The sequence below is a fragment of the Caenorhabditis remanei genome, chromosome I (assembly GCF_010183535.1).
Source record: "Caenorhabditis remanei strain PX506 chromosome I, whole genome shotgun sequence".
Lineage (NCBI taxonomy): Eukaryota > Metazoa > Nematoda > Chromadorea > Rhabditida > Rhabditidae > Caenorhabditis > Caenorhabditis remanei.
In genome coordinates, this window is record NC_071328.1 from 15,633,496 (window position 1) to 15,659,895 (window position 26,400).

At 37.0% G+C, this 26,400-nt stretch overlaps 1 protein-coding gene across 1 annotated transcript; it reads right to left on the reverse strand.

Moving 5' to 3' along the window:
• Positions 1-2,443: 2,443 nt before the first annotated feature.
• GCK72_003337 (uncharacterized protein) lies at positions 2,444-26,288 on the reverse strand (the record flags this gene model as incomplete). Its single annotated transcript, XM_053723982.1, has 17 exons — positions 2,444-2,555; positions 5,247-5,359; positions 6,282-6,523; positions 7,471-7,645; positions 7,758-9,133; positions 11,220-11,528; positions 13,083-13,244; positions 15,756-16,468; positions 17,379-17,608; positions 18,577-18,732; positions 19,766-19,906; positions 19,993-20,134; positions 20,241-20,368; positions 20,866-20,940; positions 21,190-21,310; positions 25,733-25,854; positions 26,226-26,288. The coding sequence occupies 17 exons, from the start codon at positions 26,286-26,288 to the stop codon at positions 2,444-2,446; spliced, it is 4,380 nt and encodes a 1,459-aa protein (XP_053592627.1).
• Between the last annotated feature and the right edge of the window lie 112 nt (positions 26,289-26,400).

Sequence of the window (26,400 nt, forward strand, 5' to 3'; positions counted from 1 at the left end):
AAAATGTGAGCACGTGAGCCATTTTTCAGACAGAAGAGAGCATGTAAACACCAAAAAGAAAGATTTTTTAATAAGTGACCATAGTCCAAAAATAAGAAACTTGAGAGACGCAGAGAAAGGCAGTTTATTTTTGGAAACAAACTGGCGTGCCTTGGGCGCGTTTTTTACGGAAAAACTTAGATTTTTTGCTGAAATCAGATTTTTCTGAAATTTCTGTAAATCTGGCGCGCCCAGGACGCGCTTTCAGAGGGAAAATGATCATTTTTAACAGGAAATGGCGTGCTTTCGGCGCATTTTTTCGAAAAAGTGTAATTTTTTGGAGGAAAAATGCTATTTTGAATTATGACTCTCAAAAATTGTCTGTGGCACCTTAGACGCGATTTCGGAGGCAATTTTTTGATTTTTCGACGAAAAATTCGAAATTTTCACATAAAATCAGTTTAAAAAACTCAAAAAGGCAAAAAAAAATCAAAATAACATGATTTTTCACTCAAAAACGCAAATTTTGGATGAAAAATTGCATTTTATTCATATTTTTGCGAAAAATTGCATTGAAAATGTTGAAAATCGAGCATTTTTCAATTTTCCGCCGTAAAATTTCATGAAGTGTTCGGTGGAGCGCGTTTGCATTACAAAATCGAAAATTGATGAAATTTTCACATTTTCAGCCCGAAAAAAGTCAATTTTCAGCTCAAAAACCCTATTTTTGTTAGTTTAAAGATGAAAGTTCAATTTTCAGATTGAAAAAGCATGTTTTTCCCTCAAAAATTGAATTTTTCAGCTTAAAATGAAAAAAAATGCAATATACACATTTTCGACACTAAAAATTCGGAATTTTCACATAAAATTGATTGAAAAACTCAGAAAATGCAAAAAAAAAAGGTCAAAAATAGGCATAGAAGTGCAGTGTGCGTAAGCAACAACTCAGAAATCGAAAAATTACACATTTTTGAATAAAAAATGCAAAAAAATTGATTTTTAAATAGAAAAATCGTTCATCGGGATATCAGAAATGGGATACAAGTGAATTGGGAGCGTATTTTCAGCGATTTTCAACGATTTTTATGCGAAAAATTCGAAAATTTCATCATTTTTGACTCAAAAATCCGATTTTCAGCGGTTTTTAAGTGAAAACTTGAAGTTTTTTGCTGAAAAACCTAAAAAATCCGATTTTTAAGTGAAAATTCGTAATTTTCAGCATTTTCAGCTCAAAAACCTCCAAATTTCTCAATTTTTGCTTTAAAAATCGCCAAAAATCATTAAAAATACAAAAAAAAGGAGTCATATCAAGCAATTATGCACTGTTTCTGTGTTAAATAAGTAGAAAAGGGGGCGGGACTTAGAATAAGGGGGCGGGGCGTGGCAAATATCGGATCACAACGGGAAAAATGGGTATTTTGGGGTAAAAAATGGAGAAAAATGGGGATTTTTCGAAAAAAATAGGGAATTTATGGCTGAAAAAGACGGAAAAATTGTGAAAAAAGCACAAAAAATGACTTTTTTGAGAGAAAATTAAGGAAAAAAGGTAAAAATTTGGGATTTTTGGGTCGAAAATCACAGAAAAAGTGAAATTTTCAGTCATTTTTATGCTAAAAATGAGATTTTTAGCCAAAAAAACGCAATTTTTTGCTGAAAAAAAGCGATTTTTGCCCAAAAATTTCAAAAAATCGGCAGAAAAAGACAAATTACAATCGGGAGTAAAACGGTGATAAGGAGGGGTTAAAATTGATAAGAAATGGGCGTTTTTTGAGTGAAAAAGAGTGAAATTTGGAAGAAATTTTGGGTTTTTGGAGAGTTTTTGAGCGGAAAAACGGGTTTTTTCATGAAAAATGCATTTTTGGGGTATTTTTCAGCGGAAAAATCGAATTTTTGAGCTTTTTCGATCAGAAAATCAGTTTTTTGGACTGAAAATGCGATTTTTGAGGTATTTTCAAGTCGAAAAATCCAATTTTTGTAATTTTTCAGCAAGAAAATAGATTTTTAGGATAAAAATCCAAATTTTTGAGCTTTTTCGATCAGAAAATCAGTTTTTTGGACTGAAAATGCGATTTTTGAGGTATTTTCAAGTCGAAAAATCCAATTTTTTGTAATTTTTCAGCAAGAAAATAGATTTTTAGGGTAAAAATCCAAATTTTTGACCTTTTTCGATCAGAAAATCAGTTTTTTGGGCTGAAAATGCGATTTTTGAGATATTTTTAAGCCGAAAATCCAAATTTTCTGTAATTTTTCAGCAAGAAACTAGATTTTCAATCAGAAAATCGGGTTTATGTGGCTGAAAAGTCACAAAAATCCCATTTTTTATCATTTCTCATCTAAAACCCCGATTTTCCGCTAAAAAATTCTCCAAAAACCCCCAATTTCTCTCCAAATTTCACTCAAATATTGTTCAGGATTTTGTTTTTTACAAATGATTTTTTAGCCAATCGGAGGCATATTTACACAATTATCGACGAGTTGAATTAGTATTCGAAGAGGATCCGAAAGACGCGAAACTGAATGCATCAATTTGATTCAATGGATCCGATTGGTTGAGTGGTGGTGGTGGACCATTGGTTCTGAAAAAGGGAAATATATATTAATTAGGCTGAAAATTAAAGAAAAATCGGGTTTTATAACTTTTTGAGGTGTTTTTCGGTTGAAAAATTAGATTTTTATACTAAAAAAACGTGTTTTTAATGATAAAATGCAACTTTAGGGGGGTTTTTGAGGTGAAAAACTCGGATTTTGGACACTTTTCGTGTTGAAAATCAGTTTTTTTGGGCTGAAAAGTCTCAAAAACCAAAATTAACAGAATGTGATTTTCAACGAAAAAAAAACTAATAAAAACCCATTTTCGTTCAGAAAATCAGACTTTTGAACTGAAAATTGTATTTTTGAGGCATTTTTCAGTTGAAAAATCCTGATTTTAGACTCTTTTCGTGTTGAAAATCAGTTTTTTTTTTGGTTTTTTGTAAACCCCCAAAATTTCCCTCCAAAATGAGTCCCAGATAGCTGAAAATGTAAAAAATCGCGCATTTTCTCAATTCAAAAAAGTGGAAAAAAAAAATAGTGCGCGTGGGAGTCGACTGCTAAACTGTATGCCGCTTCTCAGGCCGCGGCATTCTACCGACTGAGCCATGGAGGCACTCGGGGTGAAAAGGGGGCAATGTCTCCTCAAATACTCTTCGTCTCGTTGTCTCTCTGCGTCTCGTTTCTCCCTCATTGCTTATTCCCTTAAAACGTGCAAAAGTCTGCCGAAAAACACTAAAAACTGTAATTTTTATCCGAAAATCAATAAAAACCGGTTATTTGCCATAAAAATCCAACCAAAAATCGCATTTCTAACCAAAAAAAAAGTCTGAAAATACGAAGAAAAACGGCAGAAAATTGAGATTTTTGATGCATTTTCAAGGTTTTATGACGATTTTTTATATTTGAGATTTCCAAAATTGAGATTTCCGGAAATTGGGAATTCGTTTGGAAATGTGTAGAAAAAACTCATTTTTAAGAAAAACTCCTTTTTAAGGTTTTTGACATGAAAATTCGGTGATTTTCAGTCCAAAAATCTGAAAAAGTCGCTCTGAAATCGTTTTTAAGCACATTTTCCCACAAATATCGATAGTAAGTCGTCTCTCTTTTCCATCTCATCGCGTTCTTTCTCTCCGTCTCTCTCTCTCTCTCTGTGAATACATAAAGGCGACATTGCCCCTTTCCCCCGAGTGCCTCCATGGTGCAGTCGGGTAAATCGGAACAAGGCATAGAAAACCTCTATGGCTCGGACTCCCATGCGCACATACTTGTCAACCGGGCCGACACGTGTCGGCTCGTAACTCGCGTCAAACTCAATATTATGAGCTGAAAAATATACCAAAATGTAGATCTCGACGAGTTCTATGCCCGTGATCTACTACCGGCCGGATGGCTATTCGTTAATATGTCGCGGGTCGGGCTAGAATGGCTTTTTTGGCCATTTTCGCGTTTTTTGGCACTTTTTCCCGGCCCGCGGCATATTAACGAATAACCATCCGGCCCGCAGTAGGTCACGGATATAGAACTCGCCGAGATCTACATTTTGGTATATTTGTCAGCTCATAATATTCATTTTGACGTGAGTTACGAGCCGGCCCGTGTCGGCCCGTTTCGGCCCGGTTGACAAGTATGAAATAAAGGAAAAATGTCGAAAATCAAAATCAAAAAAGATTTGCCAGCACCGAGAGTCGAACCCCGGACATCAGATTAGTACCAAAATGTCAAAAACAAAAACAAAAAGCATTTGCCACCAGTGGGGCTCGAACCCTCGTTGTCAGATTGGTACCGAAATGTCAAAAACAGAAAGCAAAAAAAGTTTTGCTAGGCCCGGGTGTCGAACCCCAGGCCCTCCTAACCATAATACTACCTTTTTTTTCATTTCGAAATGTCTCGTATGGCCTGAAAATGTTCATAATGCATTTTTCATAATGTAATTCCTCAAGAAAAAAAAATAAACAGTGCGCGTGGGAGTCGAAGTACAGCCCTATTGCAATGCGCGAACAATCTACCCGACTGCGCCATGGAGGCACCCGATGCTTGGTGGCTAATGTCGCCTTTATGTATTCACATAGAAAGAGAGAGAGAGAGACGGGGAGAGAGACGCAGAGAGACAACGAGATGAAGAGTATTTGAGTAGACATTGCCCCCTTTCCCCCCAAGTGCCTCCATGGCGCAGTCGGGTAAAATCGTAACAAGGCATAGAAAACCTCTATGGCTCGGACTCCCATGCGCACTATTTTGTCTTTTTTCACTTTTTTTTGGAGGGATTTCACGATGAAAAATGGATTATAAACATTTTCAGACCACACGAAACATTTCGAAATGAAAAAAAGGTAGTATTATGGTTCCGAGGGTCTGGGGTTCGACTCTTGGTGCTGGCAAATCTTTTTTTGCATTTTGTTTTTTCCATTTTGGTACTAATCCAACGACAGGGGTTCGACCCCCACTGGTGGCAAAACTTTTTTGCTTTCTGTTTTTGACATTTCGGTACCAATCTAACGTCCGGGGTTCGACTCCGGGTGCTGGCAAATCTTTTTTGATTTTGATTTTAGACTGAAAACGTGTAGAAATGCTGATTTTTTCAATGAAAAAGTGAAATTTCAGGTGCAAAACTCAATTTTCAGAGCAATTTGGGACAGAAAATGGTCGGAAACTCGTTAAGATCATTTTCAGCTCGAAAATTTCAGATTTTTAACGATTTTTCAGCAAAAATCACATTTTCCCATCAAAAAACGTACCGAAAACTTTGATGAAGCATTCGTTTCTCCAATTTCTGCACATTTCCCTCTCCTAATTGGAATTTCGACGGGTCCGAGAGTTCCGTCACGCTTGGGGACCCTTTCATCAGTATCTGCAATTTTCAGATATTTCAGATAAGTATTTTCAGCCAAAATCTTCCAAAAATTAGGTATAGTTGAAATTCGATAGATTTTTGGGTATTTTAAGTCAATTTTTGGTCTTTTTCACCGATTTCAACCGATTTTTGCTAATTTTCAGTCAAAATTTGCCTATTTTTGACTAATTTCAGTCATTTTTAAACATTTTCAGCCGAATCTCATTCTAATCTATTTACAGCCAATCTCAGCCGATTTCAGCCAATCTTAACTCATTTTCAATAAAATTTCGCCGAATTTTTACTATTTTCAATCGAATTTCCGTCAATTTCAGTCGTTTTCAGCCGATTTTTGCTCATTTTCAGCCACAATTTGCCTATTTTCAACTAATTTCAGTCATTTTCAAAATTCTATAACGTTTTCAGTCGAATTTCCACCATTTCATAGTTATCAACGAGAAAAACTTGATTTCCGCCGATTTCAGCCATTTTTTGACATGTTTCAATAATTTTAAGTCAAATTGTCCCAATTTTCGACCAATTTCGACCGATTTTCAGTCCAATTTTGCCATTTTTAGACCACTTTCGACCGATTTCAGTAAATTTTCAGCCTTTTTCAGTTGATTTTTGCCTATTTTACCCAATTTCAGACCGATTTCGATCAATTTCGACCAATTTCGGTAAAATTTCAGTCAATTTTCCATCAATTGCAGCCTATTTTGACTCATTTTCACTCGATTTCCGGTCTTTTTCTGCCAATTTCAGACCAATTTCAGTCAAATTGTCCCAATTTTCGACCAATTTCGACCATTTTCAGTCCAATTTTGGATCATTTTCAGCCATATTCAGTCAAATTTTCCCCATTTTCGACCATTTTCAGCCGATTTTTGCTCATTTTCACTCATTTTTTCCCAATTTTCTCCCAATTTCCTTGTCTTACCGGTGTCTCCTGTACATTATCCACATGTTGTTGAGCCAATTGTCTCAATTCCACAATTCCAGTCGATTGTTGCTGTTGTTGAGGCATCGGTTGAACGGCGGCCGCCGGTTTGATTCTAGAAGCGACGGACGGCGGTTCCGGTGGATTCGTCGCCAAGCGAAAATCCGATGGATTTTGTTGTTGGAGGGGCGGAGCTTGTTGAGTGGGCGGAGCTTGATGAGGGGGCGGAGCTTGTTGTTGATCTGGAAATCGGCGGTTTTTGGAGTGAAAAATCTGAATTTTTGAGCTAAAAAGTGGATTTTTAAGATCAAAATGATGTTTTTGAGCTAAAAATCTCCGTTTTTAAGCTAGAAATATCATTTTTGGACCGAAATTTATAAAGTTTCAGCTTAAAATCTCATTTTTCCAGTTAAAAAACAACGATTTTCGGACGGAAATTCCCATTTTTGAGCTCCAATTACCATTTTTCCACAGAATTTTTGTCTGGAAATATAATTTTTGTGCTGAAAAACTGATTTTTAGTATGCTTTGGGCTGAAAATCTCGATTTTCGGACTGCAACCTTCATTTTCAGCTCCGAAAGCCATTTTTGCCTCAAAATCTTGCTATTTGAGCTGAAAATCTCAATTTTCCGGTAAGAAATCGGCATTCGAGATAGGAAATTGAATTTCTGACGTAAAAATGCCAATTTTTAGGCTAGAAAATGACATTTTTAGACTGAAAATGATAGATTTTGAGCTTGAAATCGCATTTTCAGGTTTAAAATGTCAGTTTCCGCACGGAAATTCCTATTTTTGAGCTATAATTGCCATTTTTCGTCTGAAAATATAATTTTTGGCTGGAAATGTCAATTTTCAGATCTAAAATACGGTTTTCTTATTAAAATCCTAGTTTTTGAGCTGAAAATTCAAATTTTCACGTTGAAAATGCCAATTTTTAGCTTCAAATTTCAATTTTTCAGTCAGAAATACGATTTTTGGATCGGAATTGCAGTTTCTGGCTGAAAACATAGTTTTTGTGCTGGAAATGTCTTTTTTGAGCTGCAAAAACCATTTTTGTCTGAAAGTCTTGCTATTTGAGCTGAAAATCTCAGTTTTTGAGCCAAAAAATGTCAATTTTCAGCTCGAAAATACGATTTTTCATGTAAAAATCGCTCAAAACCCCATTTCTCCAGTCAAAATCCCACTAACATTGATTATTCTGAACCATTGGCTGAATTGGCGGTGCCATATTGAAATCTCCGAGTAAATCACTGAGTAAATCGACATTGCTCTGCTTAGAAGAGGGCGGAGCTTGTGGGGCGGCTCCTTGAGCTCCAGGAGTCTGTTGTGGAGCATGATATTGAGGTTGAGTGGCCCAGGGTGTCTGAAAATGAGATTTTTCCACAAAAATGGGGTATTTAGGGTCAAAAAACACAGAAAAAGCTGAAAATTGTCTGAAAATCTCGAAAATTTCAGCCAAATCTCGTTTTTCTCACCTTCAACTCAGCGGGCGTCGCGTGCCACGGTGACGGAGCTCCCGGAATCGGCGTAAATCGATTTGGAGCAGCAGCCGGAGCTCCCGGAGCCACAGAAGTGGGCGGAGCCACCACATGTTGATGTTGAGCAGAAGGGGGCGGAGCCGAGATCGGAGCTCCGAGTGGCGGATGTTGGTACGTCGGTTGAGCCGGTGGCGGTATCGATTGGTATGATGGGTACTGTGGCGGAGGGGGCGGGGCTTGTTGAGAAGTGGGCGGAGCTTGGTATTGTTGAGTTGGGGGCGGAGCTTGCTGCGTGGGCGGAGCCTGATAAGAATGGAATCCTGGATGATTCGGTGACACTGACGAAGTGGGCGGAGCTTGATAGCCTCCTGGAGCCCCAGAAGGAGGCGGAGCCTGATATTGATGGGCGGGGCCTCCGTAGACTGGTGGACGAGGAGGGGGCGGAGCTTGTTGGAGTGCAGGAAGCGGAGCCTGATATTGATATCCCTGAGTGGGCGGAGCTTGATAAGATCCTTGACTTCCAGCATGACTTGGAGCCGGTGACGGAGCATAGGACGCTGGGGGCGGAGCCTGATAAGTGGGCGGAGCTTGGTATTGGTGTCCTGGAGGCGGGGCTTGTTGAGAAGTGGGCGGAGCCTGATAAGATCCTTGAATTGGAACCGGTGATGGAGCATACCCAGTGGGCGGAGCTTGGTGCTGAGTGGGCGGAGCCTGATAGGATCCTTGACTCGGAACCGGTGATGGCGAATATCCAGTGGGCGGAGCCTGATAAGAAGTGGGCGGAGCTTGGTATTGGTATCCTGGAGGAGGCGGGGCTTGCTGAGAATTGGGCGGCGCTTGATAGCCTCCTGGTCCTCCTGGAGCTCTAGGAGTGGGCGGAGCTTGTTGTCCATAGGCTCCGCCCACTTCTGGCACAACTCTCGGCACACTATAAGAACTTGGAGGCGGCCCTGGATACGGTTGCTGGTAGGCGGGGCTTCCAGGAGGCGGAGCTTGGAAAGGGGCGTGGCTTGCGAATCGTTGGCTCCGTGAGCTCACAGGGAAATCGCAAATGCTGCTCGGCGTCGGGGAGGGCGGTCCTGGAGGCGGAGCCTGTGAATAGGCTCCGCCCACTTCTTGGGATTCTGAAGGCGGCATCTGATTCCCGGCTTTTCTGGCTCGATAACTATCCAGAAAATCGCCGAGACGGGGACCTGAAGCTCCGCCCCTTGGAGGTGGTGGATAGGCTCCGCCCCCTGGAGGTGGTCTCGAGGCTCCGCCTCCTCCACCGAAATCCATAAGAGCACTTTGAGCCTCTCGAGACATTCGCAATTGATTCATGTGGTGCTCGGCTTCCTTCTGAGCGCGTTCCTTTTTTTCGAGCTCTTCGCGATCTGAAATTATATTGATGAGGGGGAGTTTCAGAGAGTTTTTCAGCATTTTTTGGGTGTTTTCAGAGCATTTTATTCCAAAATTCGACATTTTCAGTCAAAATCTATCAAAATTTTCATTTAACTACTTACAGCCAATCTCAGACGATTTCAGCCATTCTTAACTCATTTTCAGTCAAATTTCGCCGAATTTTTACTATTTTCAATCGAATTTCAGTCAATTTCAGTCGTTTTCAGCCGATTTTTTGCTCATTTTCAGTCAAAATTTGTCTATTTTCGACTAATTTGAGTCATTTTTAAAACATTTTCAGTCGAACCTTATTCTAATCTATTACAGCCAATCTCAGCCGATTTCAACCAATCTTAAGCTCATTGTAAGCCGTTTCCAGTTATTTTTTGAGTTTTTTTCAGCCGAATTTTCAGCATTTTCAGAGAATTTTCAGTCAAAATCTTCCAAAAATTAGATGTAGTCGAAATTCGGTAAATTTTGGAGCAACTTCAGCCAAATTTCGCTATTTTCAGCTTTTTTGAGCATTTTCGGCCAAATATTTGTCATTCTCAGTCAAAATCTTACAAAAATTAGGTATCGCTGAAATTTGCTAGACTTGGGTATTTTCCGCCAAAAATTGACAATTTTCAGTCCATTTTCAGAATTTTTGAGTATTTTCAGTCAAATTCATTCAAATGTTTCAAAAAAATTCCGCTTTTTTAAGTCACTTTCAGTATTTTCAGCGAAATTTCGGTATTTTCACACGAATTTTGAATAGATTCTTGGTCATTTTCAGATTATCGCTAAAATTTAGTAAATTTTTGGATTTTATCAGTCAAAATTTGCCTATTTTTGACTAATTTCAGCCAATTCTTGCACATTTTCAGCCAAATCCCGCCATTTTCAGATATTTCAGATAAGTATTTTCAGCTAAAATCTTCCAAAAGTTAGGTATAGCTGAAAATCGGTCGATTTTTGGCTATTTTCAGTCAATTTTCGGTCTTTTTCAGCAAATTTTTATTGATTTCAGACCGAGACCGATTTCAACCGATTTTTGCTTATTTTCAGTCAAAATTTGCACTATTTCCGACTAATTTCAGTCATTTTTAAAACATTTACAGCCGAATCTTATTCTAATCTATTACAGCCGATTTCAGCCATTCTTATCTCATTTTGAGCCGATTTTGGCTAATTTTCAGTCAAATTTTGCCCTTTTTCGACCATTTTCAGTCAATTTTCAGCCATTTTTGCTCATTTTCAGCCATTTTCAGCTCAAAAAAACAACTCACACTGCTCCTCCATAGCGTGTACTGGAATCGCGAACTGATCACATCTCGCCATGAGTTGTCTCATTTTCAGTCAAATTTCGCCTATTTTCGCCTAATTTCAGTCAAATTTCGCCTATTTTCCACCAATTCCTCCGATTTTGGCTCATTTTCAGTCAAATTTTGTCTATTTTGAGCTAATTTTAGCCAATTTTATAACGTTTTCAGTCAAATTTCCACCATTTCATTCTTATCAACGAGAAAAACTTATTCTAATCTATTTCAGCCGATTTCAGCCATTCTTATCTCATTTGGAGCCGATTTTGGCTAATTTTCAGTCAAATTTTGCCCTTTTTCGACCATTTTCAGTCAATTTTCAGCCATTTTTTGCTCATTTTCAGCCATTTTCAGCTCAAAACAACAACTCACACTGCTCCTCCATAGCGTGTACTGGAATCGCGAACTGATCACATCTCGCCATGAGTTGTCTCATTTTCAGTCAAATTTCGCCTATTTTCGCCTAATTTCAGTCAAATTTCGCCTATTTTCCACCAATTCCTCCGATTTTGGCTCATTTTCAGTCAAATTTTGTCTATTTTGAGCTAATTTTAGCCAATTTTATAACGTTTTCAGTCAAATTTCCACCATTTCATTCTTATCAACGAGAAAAACTTATTCTAATCTATTACAGCCGATTTCAGCCATTCTTATCTCATTTTGAGCCGATTTTGGCTAATTTTCAGTCAAATTTTGCCCTTTTTCGACCATTTTCAGTCAATTTTCAGCCATTTTTTTGCTCATTTTCAGCCATTTTCAGCTCAAAAAAACCACTCACACTGCTCCTCCATGGCGTGTACTGGAATCGCGAACTGATCACATCTCGCCATGAGTTGTCGATAGAATTGTTCACCTTCTTCACATTTTCTCTGTACATCTTGAAATACTTCATACGATGCACACAATTCGACGACCCGTCGTTCGTATTCCTCTTTTTTCGTCGATAATTCCGATCGCTCTTCGAAAAAATCGGCGTTCGCATCGGTGAACGCGCGGAGAATCGCGTCTTGAGCCGTCGCGTTGAGACGAATCAGTTTTTGAGCGTCCGAGTGCTTTTCCAGCTCTTTGTGCATTATTTCTTCGGCTCCTGAATGAGAGAAAATTAAGTTTTAGAGGGATTTCCGGTGAAAAAATCGTAAAAATTATGATTTTTAAGTAAAAATGGCTGAAAATTTGCTGAAAACCAGAATTTTCGACTGGTTTCCCCGAGTTTTCATCGATTTTCGATGAAAATCCAAATTCCTATGTTTTCAGAGTATTTTTGGTAAATTTTTGACTGAAAATACTCAAAAAATGCTGAAAATTGACTGAATTAGTCTCAGAATGAGAGAATACTGATTACTACGTTCAGAAGTTAGGTATAGTTGAAGAATGGCTGAAAATTTAATAAAAATTCTACTGAAAACGCGGAAAATAGTATTTTCAGAGAATTTTCAGCGTTTTCAGTTAAACTTCTATGAATTTTCCAGTCATTTTCAGCTTTTTTTGAGTTTTAGTCAAATTTTCGGCATTTTCAGAGCATTTTACGCCGGAAAAAAGCCGATTTCAGTCATTTTTTTGAGTATTTTCACACAAAAATTGGCAATTTTCAGCCAAATTCACAGCATGTTCACCCAAAATCTTCCAAAAGTTAGTTATAGCTGTGTTTCATGGATTTTGCTCAATTTTAGTGAGGTTTTTAGCATTTTCAGCCAAATTTCGTCATGAAAAGACTCAAAATTGGTAGAAAATGATTCAAAAATGAGAATTTTCGGCTATTTTTTTCACATTTTTGAATAATTTGTGATTTCAGCCAATTTCATAATTTCTGTTAAGCAAATTAGTGTTGTTAGGTAGTTTTCCAGTCAGAGACCCATTTTCAGCCATTTCTATTTAAAAAACCATAATTTTCAGTCGTTTTTCGATCGATTTTCATAGGAAATTGATGAAATCTCGTAAAAACCAGTCGAAAATTCTGATTATCAGCCATTTTCGGTCAAATTTCGACGGTTTCTAGTCTATTCTAAACAATTTTCAGCCGAATTTTCACCGTTTCAATCTTATCTATTTCAGCCAATCTTAACTCATTTTCAGTCAAATTTCGTCTATTTTCGACTAATTTCATTCGAATTTTTACTATTTTCAGTCGAATTTCCATCAATTTTAATCGTTTTCAACCGATTTCTAGTTAATTTTCAACCAAAATATCTTTTCCGTCTGACTGTGTGTCCGGATGTTCGAATTTTCTCTCTTCTGCCAATTTCTGGGTCATTTTCAGCTAGAAATACCTAATTTTAACAAGAAACGCGCCTACGGTGCGCCAGATAACCATCTACCAATTTCTGGGTCATTTTCAACCGATTTTCAACCGAATATCGCCACTTTTGCACCAAAAACGCGTCTAAGGCGCACCAGACTCCACGTATAGTGAATTTCAGCCAATTTCAACCAATTTTTGCTCATTTTAAGCCACATTTTGTCTATTTTCAATCAATTTCAGTCAGCTTTCAGTCGTTTTCTGCCAAATCTTCACCATTTCAATGTTATCTATTTCAGCCAATCTCAGCCGATTTCAGCCAATCTTAAGCCGTTTTTATCTGATTTCCCGTCGAATTTCCACCAATTTCAGCCAATTTTCGGTCAATTTTCAGCCCCAACTCACCTCTCTCATTGGTTCCAATCAATTTGCTCGATATATCGTCTGCTTTGAGCGTCGCTTCCAGTTGAGCAATGAATTGTTTTCTCTGCTCAATCATTTCCAACACTTTATTCACCATTTCACGCATTCGTCTCTCTTGTTCACTTGGCACCTCCGATGAGCTTTCTGCAAAAACAGCGAATTTCTATGATAAAACTCAAAAAAATCGCTGAAAAACTTCTCAAGGCGCGAATTTTATGTGATTTTCAGTCAATTTCAGCTCACTTTAGACCGCTATCAGCCGATTTTGGCTCATTTTCAGACAAATTTTGCCTATTTTCGACCAATTTCAGCCAATTTTCGTCTAAATTCCTAACTTAATCAGTTCGAGATCGAATTTCTGATCCTACGACCCTTTTCCAGTGCAATTTCAGCCTTTTCTCACGAGAATGATGTTTGCAGCAAATTTCTCTATCTGAATGATCGCGATGGACTCTGAAACTGGGAAAAGTGCACAAAAAGGGTTCAAACTGCAGGAAAATTTGCCAAAAACTCGATAAAATTCCAATTTTCCTGTAGTTTGAACCACTTTTTGCACTTTTACCAGTTTCAGAGCCCATCGTTATCAGCAAGATGAGGAAAATTGCAATCATTCTGATAAGTAAAGACTGAAATTCTATTAGAAAAATGTCAAAGGGACCAGAAATTAGAAAAGAAACCAATTTCAGATCGAAATTCGATCGATTTTAAGGTTTTCAACATAAATAATACATTTTTTTGCATATTTTGAAGGTAAATTCAGTGATTTTCAGTACAAAAACTTGAAAAAAATCGCTCTGAAATCGTTTTTCAGCACATTTTCCCTCTAATATCGGTAAGGTCGTCTTTTTTTTCCATCTCGTTGCATCTCTCTGCGTCTCTCTCTCTCTCTCTCACTCTCTGTGTGAATATATAAAGAAGACATTGGCCCCATTCCCCCGGGTGCCTCCATGGCGCAGTCGGATAGGCATAGGGTTATAACATAGATCAAATCGGTTCGACTCCCACGCGTACCATTTTTTGCTTTTTTTTTAATTAAGAAATTGGGCGATTTTATACATTTTCAGCTATCAGGATTTCATTTTGGAGGGAAATTTGGAGTTTTTGACCGAAAAAAACAGATTTTCCAGCTTTTTTTTTGAAATTTTTGGGCTGCAAAATTGGGAGTTCGTGGACTTTTCAGTCCAAAAAAAGTGTCCAGAAAAAAGTCATTTTACACGAATTCAAGATATCAAAATCACCATACTTGTCAAACCGGGCCGGCTCGTAACTCGCGTCAAAATGAATATTATGAGCTGAAAAATATACGAAAATGTAGATCTCAACGAGTTCTATATCCGTGATCTACAACAGGCCGGATGGCTATTCGTTAATATGCCGCGGGACGGGCTAGAATGGCTTGTTTGGCCATTTTCGCGTTTTTTGGCACTTTTTCCCGGTCCGCGGCACATTAACGAATAGCCATCCGGCCCGTAGTAGGTCACGGACATAGAACTCGCTGAGATCTACATTTTGGTACAGGTATGTGCCTGGGTGGCGTTGAGCGCCTCGCATTTCTTCAAAGTGTGATGAAAAACCTCGAAAATGCGAAAAGAGAGAGTGTGTAAAAATGAGAGACGATATCTGGCCAATCTCGCGCTGATTGGCTGATTGAAAGGGGTGGAGTCTCTCGCTGAACGCTGATTGGTCGCTTGAGATTAAGCATGAGCAATATTCGCATTTTTGCCGTGACCGAAGCGGAAACTAGTCCCCCTCGCCAGATATCGTCTCTCGATTCTACACACTCTCTCTTTTCGCGTTTTCGCACACTTTTGATTTTCTCAGCGCCCAAAGCGCCTCTATAGGCACATCCCTGTTTTGGTATATTTTTCAGCTCACAAAACTCAGTTTGAAGCGAGTTACGCGCCGGCACGTTTCGGCCCGGTTGACATGTATGAAAATCACGATTTCAGCTATTTGGGACTGTCCTAGCAAGAAAAAAGGCTGAACATCAGGATTTTAGCATATTTCTTCTATCTCAAGCCGATTTTCAAGATCAAAATCGATATTTAAGTCATTATTGAGCTGTTTCTACAAATTCCTTGCTGATTGTTAGCTCATTTTTTCATATTTTTCGACGATTTAGATCGAAAAATTCCCCATTTTTCAACAATTTCCTTACTTTTCACCCCCTCCTCGGGCACAATTTTCTGCCACATTTCCGCACACGGCAATGTTAACAACTGTAAATTCGCCGAATGTTGAGCGATGGCCTTATTCAGTGACACATTATTCGCTTTGGCTTGTTCCAAATGTCCACCGAGTGGAAAAATTCGGATTTTGGACACTTTTAGAGCGGAAAATCAGGTTTTTTGGGATGAAAAGTCACAAAAACCCCCTTTTCCAGGCATTTTTAGCCGTTTTTCAAATTTAAAAAACTCGTTTTTTTCGATCAAAAGAGGTTTTTTGGGCTGAAAAATAGTGTTAAAAGTTTGCTATAATTCGGGTTTTGAATTGATTTCAGCGGTTTTTCCAAAATCTTGATTTTAAGCATTTTTTTCGGAAATTTCACCGCTAAAAATTCAGTTTTCAGTAAAAAAAACACAATTTCCGCTCAATTTGAAGTCATTTTTCACAGATTTTCAGCTATTTTAGCCCATTTTTCAGCAATTTCCTTACTTTTCACCCCCTCCGCTTCCTGCGGCACAATTTTCTGCCACATTTCCGCACACGGCAGTGTCAACAACTGTAAATTCGCCGAGTGTTGAGCAATGGCTTTGTTGAGTGACACATTATTGGCTTTGGCTTGTTCCAAATGTCCACCGAGTCGTTCCAACTCTTTCTGAATCAAATTGAATCCCTCATCGGCTTTAAGTCTCGGAAGATCGATAGCTCTGAGTTTTGAGAGTAAAGTATTGAGTTTCGCTTCGGCAACTCTTGCAGTATCACTCGATTCTCTCATTTTCTCAATTAAATTGGGTACACAATCAGGATAACTCGTCATATCCGCGTTCCTTCTCATTAAATCCTCCGAAATTTCAAACCACGCCTCTCGATTCCTCCCCGAATCCAACATGAATCGTAATTTATCGAATTCCGCTAATTGCAGTTGATAATTGAGGTGATCATCATAGGATTTAATGATTTCTTTCATTTCTCGTAGAATTTCGTCCTTTTTCTCTGAATATTTCGCTGTGGCCTCTTGAACGAATGACGGCAGAAGTTTCGCGAATAAATCGGCACCGTACGCCCCAGATGGATCCATTAATTGCACTTTTTTCAGATCGACTATGCATCGGACGCCGTCTTTCAGCGCCGCGTCCACGGCGTCTTCTTGTTTTGGAACACGATCATGGTAGATGAAATCGTTCTCTTTTTCTGCGTTCTTTTGTCTGAAAATTGGAGATTTTTGACTGAAAATGGGGGTTTTTAACTGAAAATTGAAGCATTTTGGTGCTAAAAATGGGTTTTTTGACTGAGAATTGGGGATTTTTGACTGAAAATATGGGAAAATTGAGTTATTTTAATAAAAATGGCTGAAAATTCAGTTTTTTCGCTTGAAAATGAGAAAAAATAAGGAAAGTTCAGTTTTTCAGATTTCCATACCGAGAAAACGCTGTAAATGACGATTTTGAGTGCAAAGAGCCTCAAAAATAGGATTTCTAACTGGAAGTGTGGGAAAAATTGAGTTTTTAAGCAAAAAATCAGGTTATTCAGCCTTTTTTGTCTGAAAATTGGAGAATTTTGACTGAAATTCTGGGGAAAATCGAATTTTCCAATAAAAAAAATGGCTGAAAATTCTCTTTTTCAAATTGAAGAACATCAATTTTTAGATTTCCAGAAAGAAAAAACGCTGAAAATGACGATTTTGAGTTGAAAAATAGTGAAATTCTCCGAATTTTCAGTGATTTTCAGCCAAAAAGAGTAATTTTCATCCAAAAATCGTCATTTTTACTCAATTTTTAGTGAATTTCCCGTGTTTTATAGCTTTTCAGGCAAAAAATCACCATTTTAGGCGACTTATAGCAATTTTTATCCAGAAAATCTTATTTTTTCTAAATTTTCAGCTGATTTTTCATTTTTTCATCAGTTTTCTGCAAGTTTTCAGCCAATTTTCAGCCAATTTTCAGCCAGTTTTCAGTCAAATTTCAGCCGATTTTCAGCCAGTTTTCAGCCGATTCTCCCCCAATTTTCAGCCGATTCTCCCCCAATTTTCAACCGATTTTCAGCCGATTTTCAGTCAATTTTCAGCCGATTTCCAGCCGAATTTTCAGCCAGTTTTCAGCCAGTTTTCAAACTCACTTCGCCGTAATGACATCGAACAAGAAGAGTGAAGTGACATATAACTCTGGATATCGATCTCTCATTTTCGCCTGATTCGTCGTCAAATGATCTTGATATTTCATTGCAATATTGTAGTACTGTAGGCGCCATCCCATTTTCTTCTCTTCTTTCTCCGAATGATCGCCCATCGACATGTATCCAATCACTGCGTAGATATCACTTTTCACACGACACAGTTTTGCGTAGTACTGGAAAGAATATCGAGTTTTAGAGACGTTTTTCAAAGAAGGTGGTGAAATTTTCAGTCAAAAATAAGTTTTTCGGCTGAAATGTTCAAACTTGCAGCAATTTTCAGATAAAAAGCAAAAAATCGTAACTTTCACGATTTCTTGTGCTGAAACTGCCGAAATTATGATAAAAATGCAATTTCAGAATCTGCATTTAAACAAATTAATGTTTTGGGAGTGAAATTTACATATGGAGCTCAAAATTTCACCAAATTTTCAGATTAATAGCCACAATTTTGAGACAAAAATGCATTTTCAGCCTAAAAATTTCAGATCTCAATAATTTTTGTCATATTTCCGTCAATTTCGGCACTAGAAATCGTGAAATTTTGAAGTTTTCATGATTTGGGTTTGAAAACGCGTCAAAGGAGCGCCAGACTCGTGAATTTTCGCAATTTCGTTTCGAAAAATGTATTTCCAGAGCTCAACCATTTAAAATTCTCCATGTTTATCATATTTCCGTGAATTTCGACACTAGAAATCGTGAAAATTGCGTTTCTAAATCAAGTTTTCAGATAATTTCAGCACAGCTTTGCGTAGTACTGAAAATATCAAGTTTAGATGCATTTTTCAGTGAAAATTGAGAAATTTTCAGTCAAAAATGAGTTTTTCAGTTGAAACGAACAAATCTGGAATTTGATACAGTAATGCTGAAAATATGATTTCCAGCGTAAAATTATCATCTAAACATCAAAAACTGCAGTGAAAACTCAACTTATGGTTCACATTTTCAGCATTTTCAGCAGTTTCATATCGAAACTCCGATTTTCACAATAAAAAGTTTCAAATTTTTAGCATTTTCACTAAATTTAGGGCTTTGCTATCAAATTTTCAGCATTTTCATCCGATTTTCTTGATTTTTACACCAAAAACTGCAAAAATTCAGTAATTTTTCTTATTTTCTTGCTAAATCCAACGCAAAAACTGACTCTCTGCACACTTTCCGGTATGTTAACACTCCAATCGTCAACAATTTTCGTCGCCGAATCGTAAGCTTCTTGTATCCACAAACACAATTTCGCAATGAGAATTGGACTTCGATTCTCGAGAAGAGACTTCTGGACGAGACATTCTTGAGCTTGCGCCTGAAAATTATGGGGAAAATGAGTCTGAAATCTGAAATTTACAGCATTTTTAGCCTTAAAAAGCCAAAAGAGTATTTTTTAGATTTCCATACGGAGAAAACGCAGAAAATGACATTCTGAATTGAAAAACCGTGAAATTCTCCAAACTTTCAGTGATTTTCGGCTCCGCGACAATTCACAACTGCGACATTTCGCAACTGCGACATTCCGCAACTAACGTAGGTTTCGCAACTGCGACACTTCGCAACTGCGACATTTCGCAACTAGTTATTTCGCAACTGCGACATTTCGCAACTAGTTATTTCGCAACTGCGACGTTTCGCAACTAGGACATTTCGCAACCACGACGTTTCGCAGCCATTAAACTAGCAATAGTTTAACCTAGTTTTGTCTAAAAGTGGGTCAGATAACTTTTTATTCTATTTAATTATTTTCAAATATGTTCCCAAGCACTTTGGTACACTCAACATTTTTAGCTGACCCAAATATGCAAATGCCCAGTGGTTGCGAAACGTCGTGGTTGCGAAACGTCGTAGTTGCGAAACGTCGCAGTTGCGAAATGACTAGTTGCGAAATGTCGCAGTTGCGAAGTGTCGCAGTTGCGAAACCTTCGTGAGTTGCGGAATGTCGCAGTTGCGAAATGTCGCAGTTGCGAATTGTCGCGGAGCCTGATTTTCAGCCAAAAAGAGTGATTTTCATTCAAAAATCGTCATATTCACTCAATTTTTAGTGAACTTCCAGTGTTTTATAGCCATTTTCAGTCAAAAAAATAATTTGTGGACTAAAAATGACAAGAAAAAATGAGCCAAAAATCTGGAATTTTAGCCTAAAATAGGCGATTTTCAGCACTTTTTGCTCAAAAACCTAGATTTTTGCATCAAAATATCGATTTTAGGCTTGAAAATGAGTCAAAAATCTAAAATTTTCAGCATTTTTGGCTCAAAAACCTAGATTTTCGCACTAAAATATCGATTTTAGTCTCAAAAATGTCATTTTTCTGCTCCAAAACCCGATTTTCAGTCTCAAAACTCACCAGCAGAACTTTATAGTAGAACGCGATGACATTCGCATCCAAATCGACCGACGGATAGAAGAAATCGGAATTTCTGAATGTATTCAATTGTTCGAATGCGAGTGTCGCCGCTTGCAAATGGGAAAATGCCGTTTTGATGCTCTGAAAATGGGAAAGTTTGGAAAAAAAAAGTGATTTTTTGAATTAAAAAATGAATTTTTAACACAATTTTAGTGCTGAATTCTCACCTCCTGAGTATCTCTCAACTGTTCGGCTGCAATTTGTGCATGACATGTTCCAATATTGAACATAACCGACGCCTTTTCGAATTCGATGTCACATATCGTCACTTCACTCTGCGCACTCCTCATATCAACCAATCCGTCGTGCCTGAAATCAGACAGTCAATTTTCAGCCATTTTCAGACTATTTCCAACAGATTTTTGTCAATTTTCGTCTGAAAATTCCGAATTTCAGGCGATTTATGCTCCCATACCATGCAAAAGGAGTTTCCATCTGTTCCCCCGAACCCATTGGGAATCTTTTCTGCATTAGACACAATTGATTATAGTATTTCTTCAATTTGTGTGTTTGTTCTGGTGTCGCCGCTGGAATGTTCGCTTCCTGGAAAATAAAAAGGATTTCAGATTAAAAAATGGCTGAAAATTCAGATTTTGAGCTGAAAATACATAAAAATCACCGATTTTCAGCATTTTTAGTCTCAAAACTTGCATTTTTAGCCAAAAAATAGAGTTTTTAAGTTAAAATCCAGGAAAACCATCGGTTTTCAGCTCAAAATCTGAATTTTTAGCCAAAAAAAAGTTTTCAGCTGAAAAAAAGTATGAAAATTCAGATTTGAACACTAAAACCGAGGATTTCCATGTATTTTAAGCTGAAAACTCATTTTTTCGGCTGAAAATTCAGATTTTGCGGCAAAAATGGTATAAAATTCATATTTTTCGTCCAAAAATTCAGATTTTGAGTACAAGAACCGTATTTCCACATGAAAAATTGCATTTTTAGAGCCAAAACCACATTCTCACATGAAAAATTTCAGATTTTCATCGATTTTCAGCCGGAAAACCTCATTTTTTACTATAAAAAAATCATATTTTACTCACAAATTTGAGTTGTGACAACTCGTCGAACGCCTTATCGTAGTCGTGTGGATCCGCATTGAAAGTGAGCAAAATGTACTGAAAAAATTGGATTTTTGATTTGAAAAAAGTGAGTTTTTGAGCAGAAAAATGCAATTTTTGAGCGAAAATCGAGATTTTCGCCTCAAAAAGTCGATTTTTGAGCAGAAAATTCAATTTTATAGCTGAATTTGAGCTCAAAACTCGATTTTCGAACGAAAAATCGAGATTTTCGACCCAAAAACCTTGTTTTTAGTCAATTTTCCGCGATTTTTTTCGAATTTTCCGTCTGAAAATCATGATTTTCACCTCTTTCATTCTCAATCTGAAGTCAAAACTCGGAATATTATCGTAGGAGAGCGTTGACGTTCGAAATTGTGGTGCCATCAGTGGCATAGTGGGCAGCGCCTCCATTTTGGCTTGGTTTTGGCTGAAAAAATGAATTTTTAGTGACAAAAATGGGAAAAAAATAAGGAATTTGAGTGAGAAAATGGGGTTTTTGAAGGAAAAGTCAAGTTTTTTGGGTTTGATATGCATTTTACGACGAAAATGATGGTTTTCATAGAATTTTTGAGGATTTTGAAGTTATTTTGAGCAATTTTTGACTATTTTTCGATAAAAATTCAATTTTCCAGGAAAAATCTCGAAAATAGTGATTTTTCGACGATTTTTTTAGTTTCTCGGTGGAATTTCATTGATTTTAAGTTGTTTTTCTTCGTTTTTCTGGTTATTCTCAGCTATTTCTTGATAAAAATGACGTGTTTTTGACCATTTTTCGATAAAAATTCATTTTTCCAGAAAAATCTCGAAATTAATGAATTTTTGACTCTTTTTTTTCGGATTTTCCACGAAAATTATCTAATTTTATAGTTTTCTTGCTTTTTCTAGTTATTTTGAGCTATTTTTCATCAAAATTGATTAATTTTTGACTATTTTTGATAAAAATTCATTTTTCCAGAAAATTTTTAGAAAATAGTGATTTTTCGACGATTTTTTAAAGTTTTCAGCTTAAATTTATAGACTTTTTTTCTGTTTTTCTCGCTTTTCCTGTTATTTTGAGCTATTTTTCATCAGAATTGATTAATTTTTGACTTTTTTGATAAAAATTTATTTTTCCACAAAAAAACTTCGAAAATAGTAAGTTTTCGACGATTTTTCTAGTTTTTTGCTGGAATTTTATCGATTTTGAGTTGTTTCATCGTTATTTTCACCTGTTTTCACACCTAGAACATTGAAAAACAACAAATTCTCACTGGATTTCGCAAGACTCAAAATTCACTCATTTTTCACTCACTTTCAGCGATTTTCAGCAATTTCCACTCGATTTAATCGATAAAGACGACGTGGAAGATGAAATTCTATGCGAAAATCGAAGAAAAAACTGGAAATCCGCTGAGAAATGATGAGAAAACGATGATAAATCGTGGAATAAATAAACCTGTTTGTTGGCTGGAGGATGCAAACGCGCTCTATTGAGACACGTTTTTGGAGGGAAGTTTAAATTTAGTAAATTGTGAATTTACTTTTCGAGGAGTTTTTGAAGCATTCTCAATGGGTTTTTAACGATAAAAATAGGAAACTATAGGAAAAAAGTAAAAACAAAATCAATTTTCAAATAAAAATTAAGAAAAAATTCGGAAAAAACAGTTTTTAGTGGAAAATTTTCAACTTTTAAAGATTTCCAACTCAAAAATTAATTACAGTATCCCGTCGTAAATCTACATTAAAGACGCACGGTCCAACACTGTCGTTGGGTCCCACCACGATTACAGTTTTAATTGACTTTGTCATTTTTTTTCAGCAAAATCGAGTTTTCAGCTCAAAATCTATGTTAAATCTGCATTTTTCCAGGTTTAAAAATAAAAATAATGTTTTCAAAATGTTTTTTTTTTCAGAAAAACGACGAAAAGCGGCCCGCAACGCTATATTTGACCGCCACCATGAAAAATTCGACCTACTTGGCGCCAATTCCGTCATTTTGAAAAATTCTCTCGGATTCCTCCATTTTTTATCGATTTTTGCTGAAAATTTCAGTTTTCTGTGTATTTTTGTGCTGAAAATTCGATTTTCCGCGTTTTTTGAAGCCAGAATTGAAAAAATCACATTATTACGCTTAAAAATCGCGTTTTTTTCGTGTTTTTCTCTCATTTTTCACTCAAAACCGCTATTTTTTCAGTTTTCATCAGGTTTTTTTCAATTTTTCCATTTTCAGACGCACCACCTTCTCAAATGATGGCGAAGCGACCTCGATGAAGGAAGTGGCGACGAAGAGGTACGTAAATTGCATAACATCTATTATTTTTGAATAAAATAGATGAGGTAATGACTGAAATCTCTGTTTTTCAATTATTTATAAGGCGAAAGTCGGAATTACATTTCTTATAGACGAAATTAGCAGAAAACTCGAATTCCAGGGTTGAGAAATTCCCGTCCCGGTCGGCCCGGCTCCTGTAGAAATTTGAAATTTTTTGAAAAAATCTTGAATTTTTTTTGCAAAAAGTTAATTTTTCAGTGCATCATCGACCATCGACTCCGGAGAGCGAGTTTCCAGCATGCTGAGGACGACTTCTCGATCCGGCCGACCACATTTCCAGGTCTTTTCATAGTTTTTGTTGGTATTCAGACACAAATACTTGTAGAAGGGGCTGGGTTATCAATATTTTATTAATCAAACAGAATGCATCAAACCTCTTAGAAAATGTCTTCCAAGTAGTAATTTTACAGAGTAAAATGATCAAATAATTTATTTTTATGAGTAGTTTTTCCTCGCATCTGCTCACATCGTCTGAATTCATTTACCGGTCCGCGAAAAATTGACTCCGGGAGAGTTTTTCTGTCTAGAACCTTCACGTCATCAAGATCGCTTCTCTTGCCGACGTACTTCTCAAAACCGACTGACTTTTGGTTTCCGTTGCCAGACATTTCTGAAAATAAAACGAATTATGAATGAAAATAGGAAAAATTAATAAAAAATCAGGCGCATCGCAATATTTTTTAACGTAAATTTTTGATAAGGATAGGAAGGCGGTAAAAACATTGCCGGAATAACAAAACGCTTAATTTTTATTGGCTCATTTTATTGAAGGTGTCATGTTATTATCAAATAGCTCAAGCTAAAATATCAAAATAAGGCAAAATTTCGAAACATGTTTATTCCTCATCGCTAGACACCTGTTATCACTAACTGTAAGACAATAACACTTTTAAACGATTTTGTTTTGCTTCTTTTTTATTTTTAACTCAGAACGTACCGTATAAAACGAGTGTGGTGCAGATTAAATTTCATTCGTGTTTTTTTTAAATTTCATCGTATTTTTTTATTTCAGAATGTCTGGTAATGGGAATCAGCATCAACTCTCCACCCAGAACAGTACTAGTAGAGTGAGTGGATTTTTTGAAAATGTTTTTATAGATCAAACGTAAGGCTTAATTTTCGTCGTTGACAACATTTTGATAGCTCCATCCACTTTTAAGATGTGCTTCTTCAAACGATTTCCTTTCCTTTTAGTTTAAAGGCGCATATGTCAAAGTGGGCGAAGCTATTGGACAACTGTATATTACCAAAACGTAGCTCTGCGTTTAATATATTTTCTTAATCACTCCAGGCACCCGAAAGAGTCGTGGACAAGAGCACTGGGGATGTGAGGGTCCGCGAGAGAAAGAATGGAGGTCAAATCGTCACAATACTTGAAACTCATCAACAGAAGCAGTACTATCCCCCTTCAAAATAATTTCCTTTTCAATTTTCGAATTTTTGAATGAAATGTTATTTTTTGAAAATTACTAGAGTGTCTGTCCTTCACTATCACAGCATTCTGAGAGACCAGTGGACTGAATGTTATGTGTCCGTAAAGATCAAATTCAGAGCTCCGTTTTTGTAGTAGACAACTTCTTGATAGCTCCTCCCACTTTTGAGATATGCGTCTTTAAAGTTGGAAATTAGCAAAAATTGAGATAACTGCTTAAAATGGGATTTTAACATCAAAACAACTGCAAAATTCTATTTCTGAGTTGAAAACAAACCCCTTTGTTCTGTTAGGTCAGCAGGTGTTAAGGTTTCGGAAAAAAAACTGAAAAGTCATAAGAAAATAGGTAAATAATTTTTTTTGCGAGCCATATTTTAACACCGAGGGAGCCATATTTTAACACCGGGGTCTCAATTTTTTACTAAATTTTGTAATAACTGTGTAGATCATAACCAGGGCTACATTTTTGTAGTTGACGGTTTTTCGTTAGCTCCGCCCACTTTTGAGATATGCGCCTTTAAAGTAGGAAATTGCCTAAATTAGTCATATATAACGCAAAAATGTGATTTTTTCATCAAAATAACCGGAAAATTTATTTCTGACGTTGAAAACCATGGAAACCCTAATTTTCCATATCGGAAATCTCAGTTTTAGCATAAATTTGGCCCAAAAGATCTTGGTCAAGATGCACCACTATGAGAATGGGTACCAGGGTTCGATCCCGCTTGGGGTCAATTCTTGTGAATTTTCTGTTTTTAGTGTATCTCTTCTTGTAGATAAAGTCGAGGGCTACATTTCCGTAGTCGACGGTTTTCCTCTAGCTCCGCCTACTTTTGGGATATGCGCCAATTTTCTATTTGTTTTCTTTGTCTGCTGGCGAGCTTAATCATTTTTTGCTGTTCCTTTGTATTTTACTAATAGAGTCGATATAAAGTTTCGAGGAAAAAGAAAAAAAACACTATCCTATTGTAAATTTGACGCTGATTCAAAATCAGTTTTCAGTTTTGCATTCAAGATATTTTGAGTTCAATGTTTATTCTAGTCTTTACAAATAATAATTGCAAGAGACAACAGAATGTTTTTCAATCAGTTATTTGCAATAATACCGATCACTTGTTGGCTTTTCCATCGGTCGCTTGTCACAGTCGCCGCCGTACGTAACTTTTCTATTAATATCCGGATTCGTGCCACAATTGGGACAGCGCTTGTCATTGGGTCCTGGTCCAAACTGAAATTGTTAAGTTAAACAAACTGCATTTGGGCAGATAAAAACTAGCTCTCCATTTTTGCTGTTTACAGCTTTTTGATAGATCCTCCCACTTTTGAGATATGCGCTTTTAAAGTGGGTCAAAAGATATAAATTTTCGTTGCTGATTTGATCCTGGATCGCGGATCTAGGTTACTGTAGTTTATAGGAGAAACATTGAACACGTTGATTTCTAAATTGGCGTGCTTAGCATGTATCATTTCTCAAAAGTGGGCGGAGCCATCGAAAAGTTTTCAACTACAAAAATCGAGCTTTGGATTTGATCTACACAGGGATATATAAAATATGTCATTGTAGAAAGACAACGTTGATCTAGAGTATTTTTTACTCACAGTGGTCGCAGGGAAGATCTTCCCCTCAGGACCGTTTGATTTTTGGGTTCCAGATCCGTACATTTCTGGAAATAAAACCAATTATTAGAGAGAAAAACTGAAAAACTGAATAAGAAATCGTCCTCGTGCCTTTTATATGACACTTTTTGATAAGAATTGGTAAGATTTAGTGACA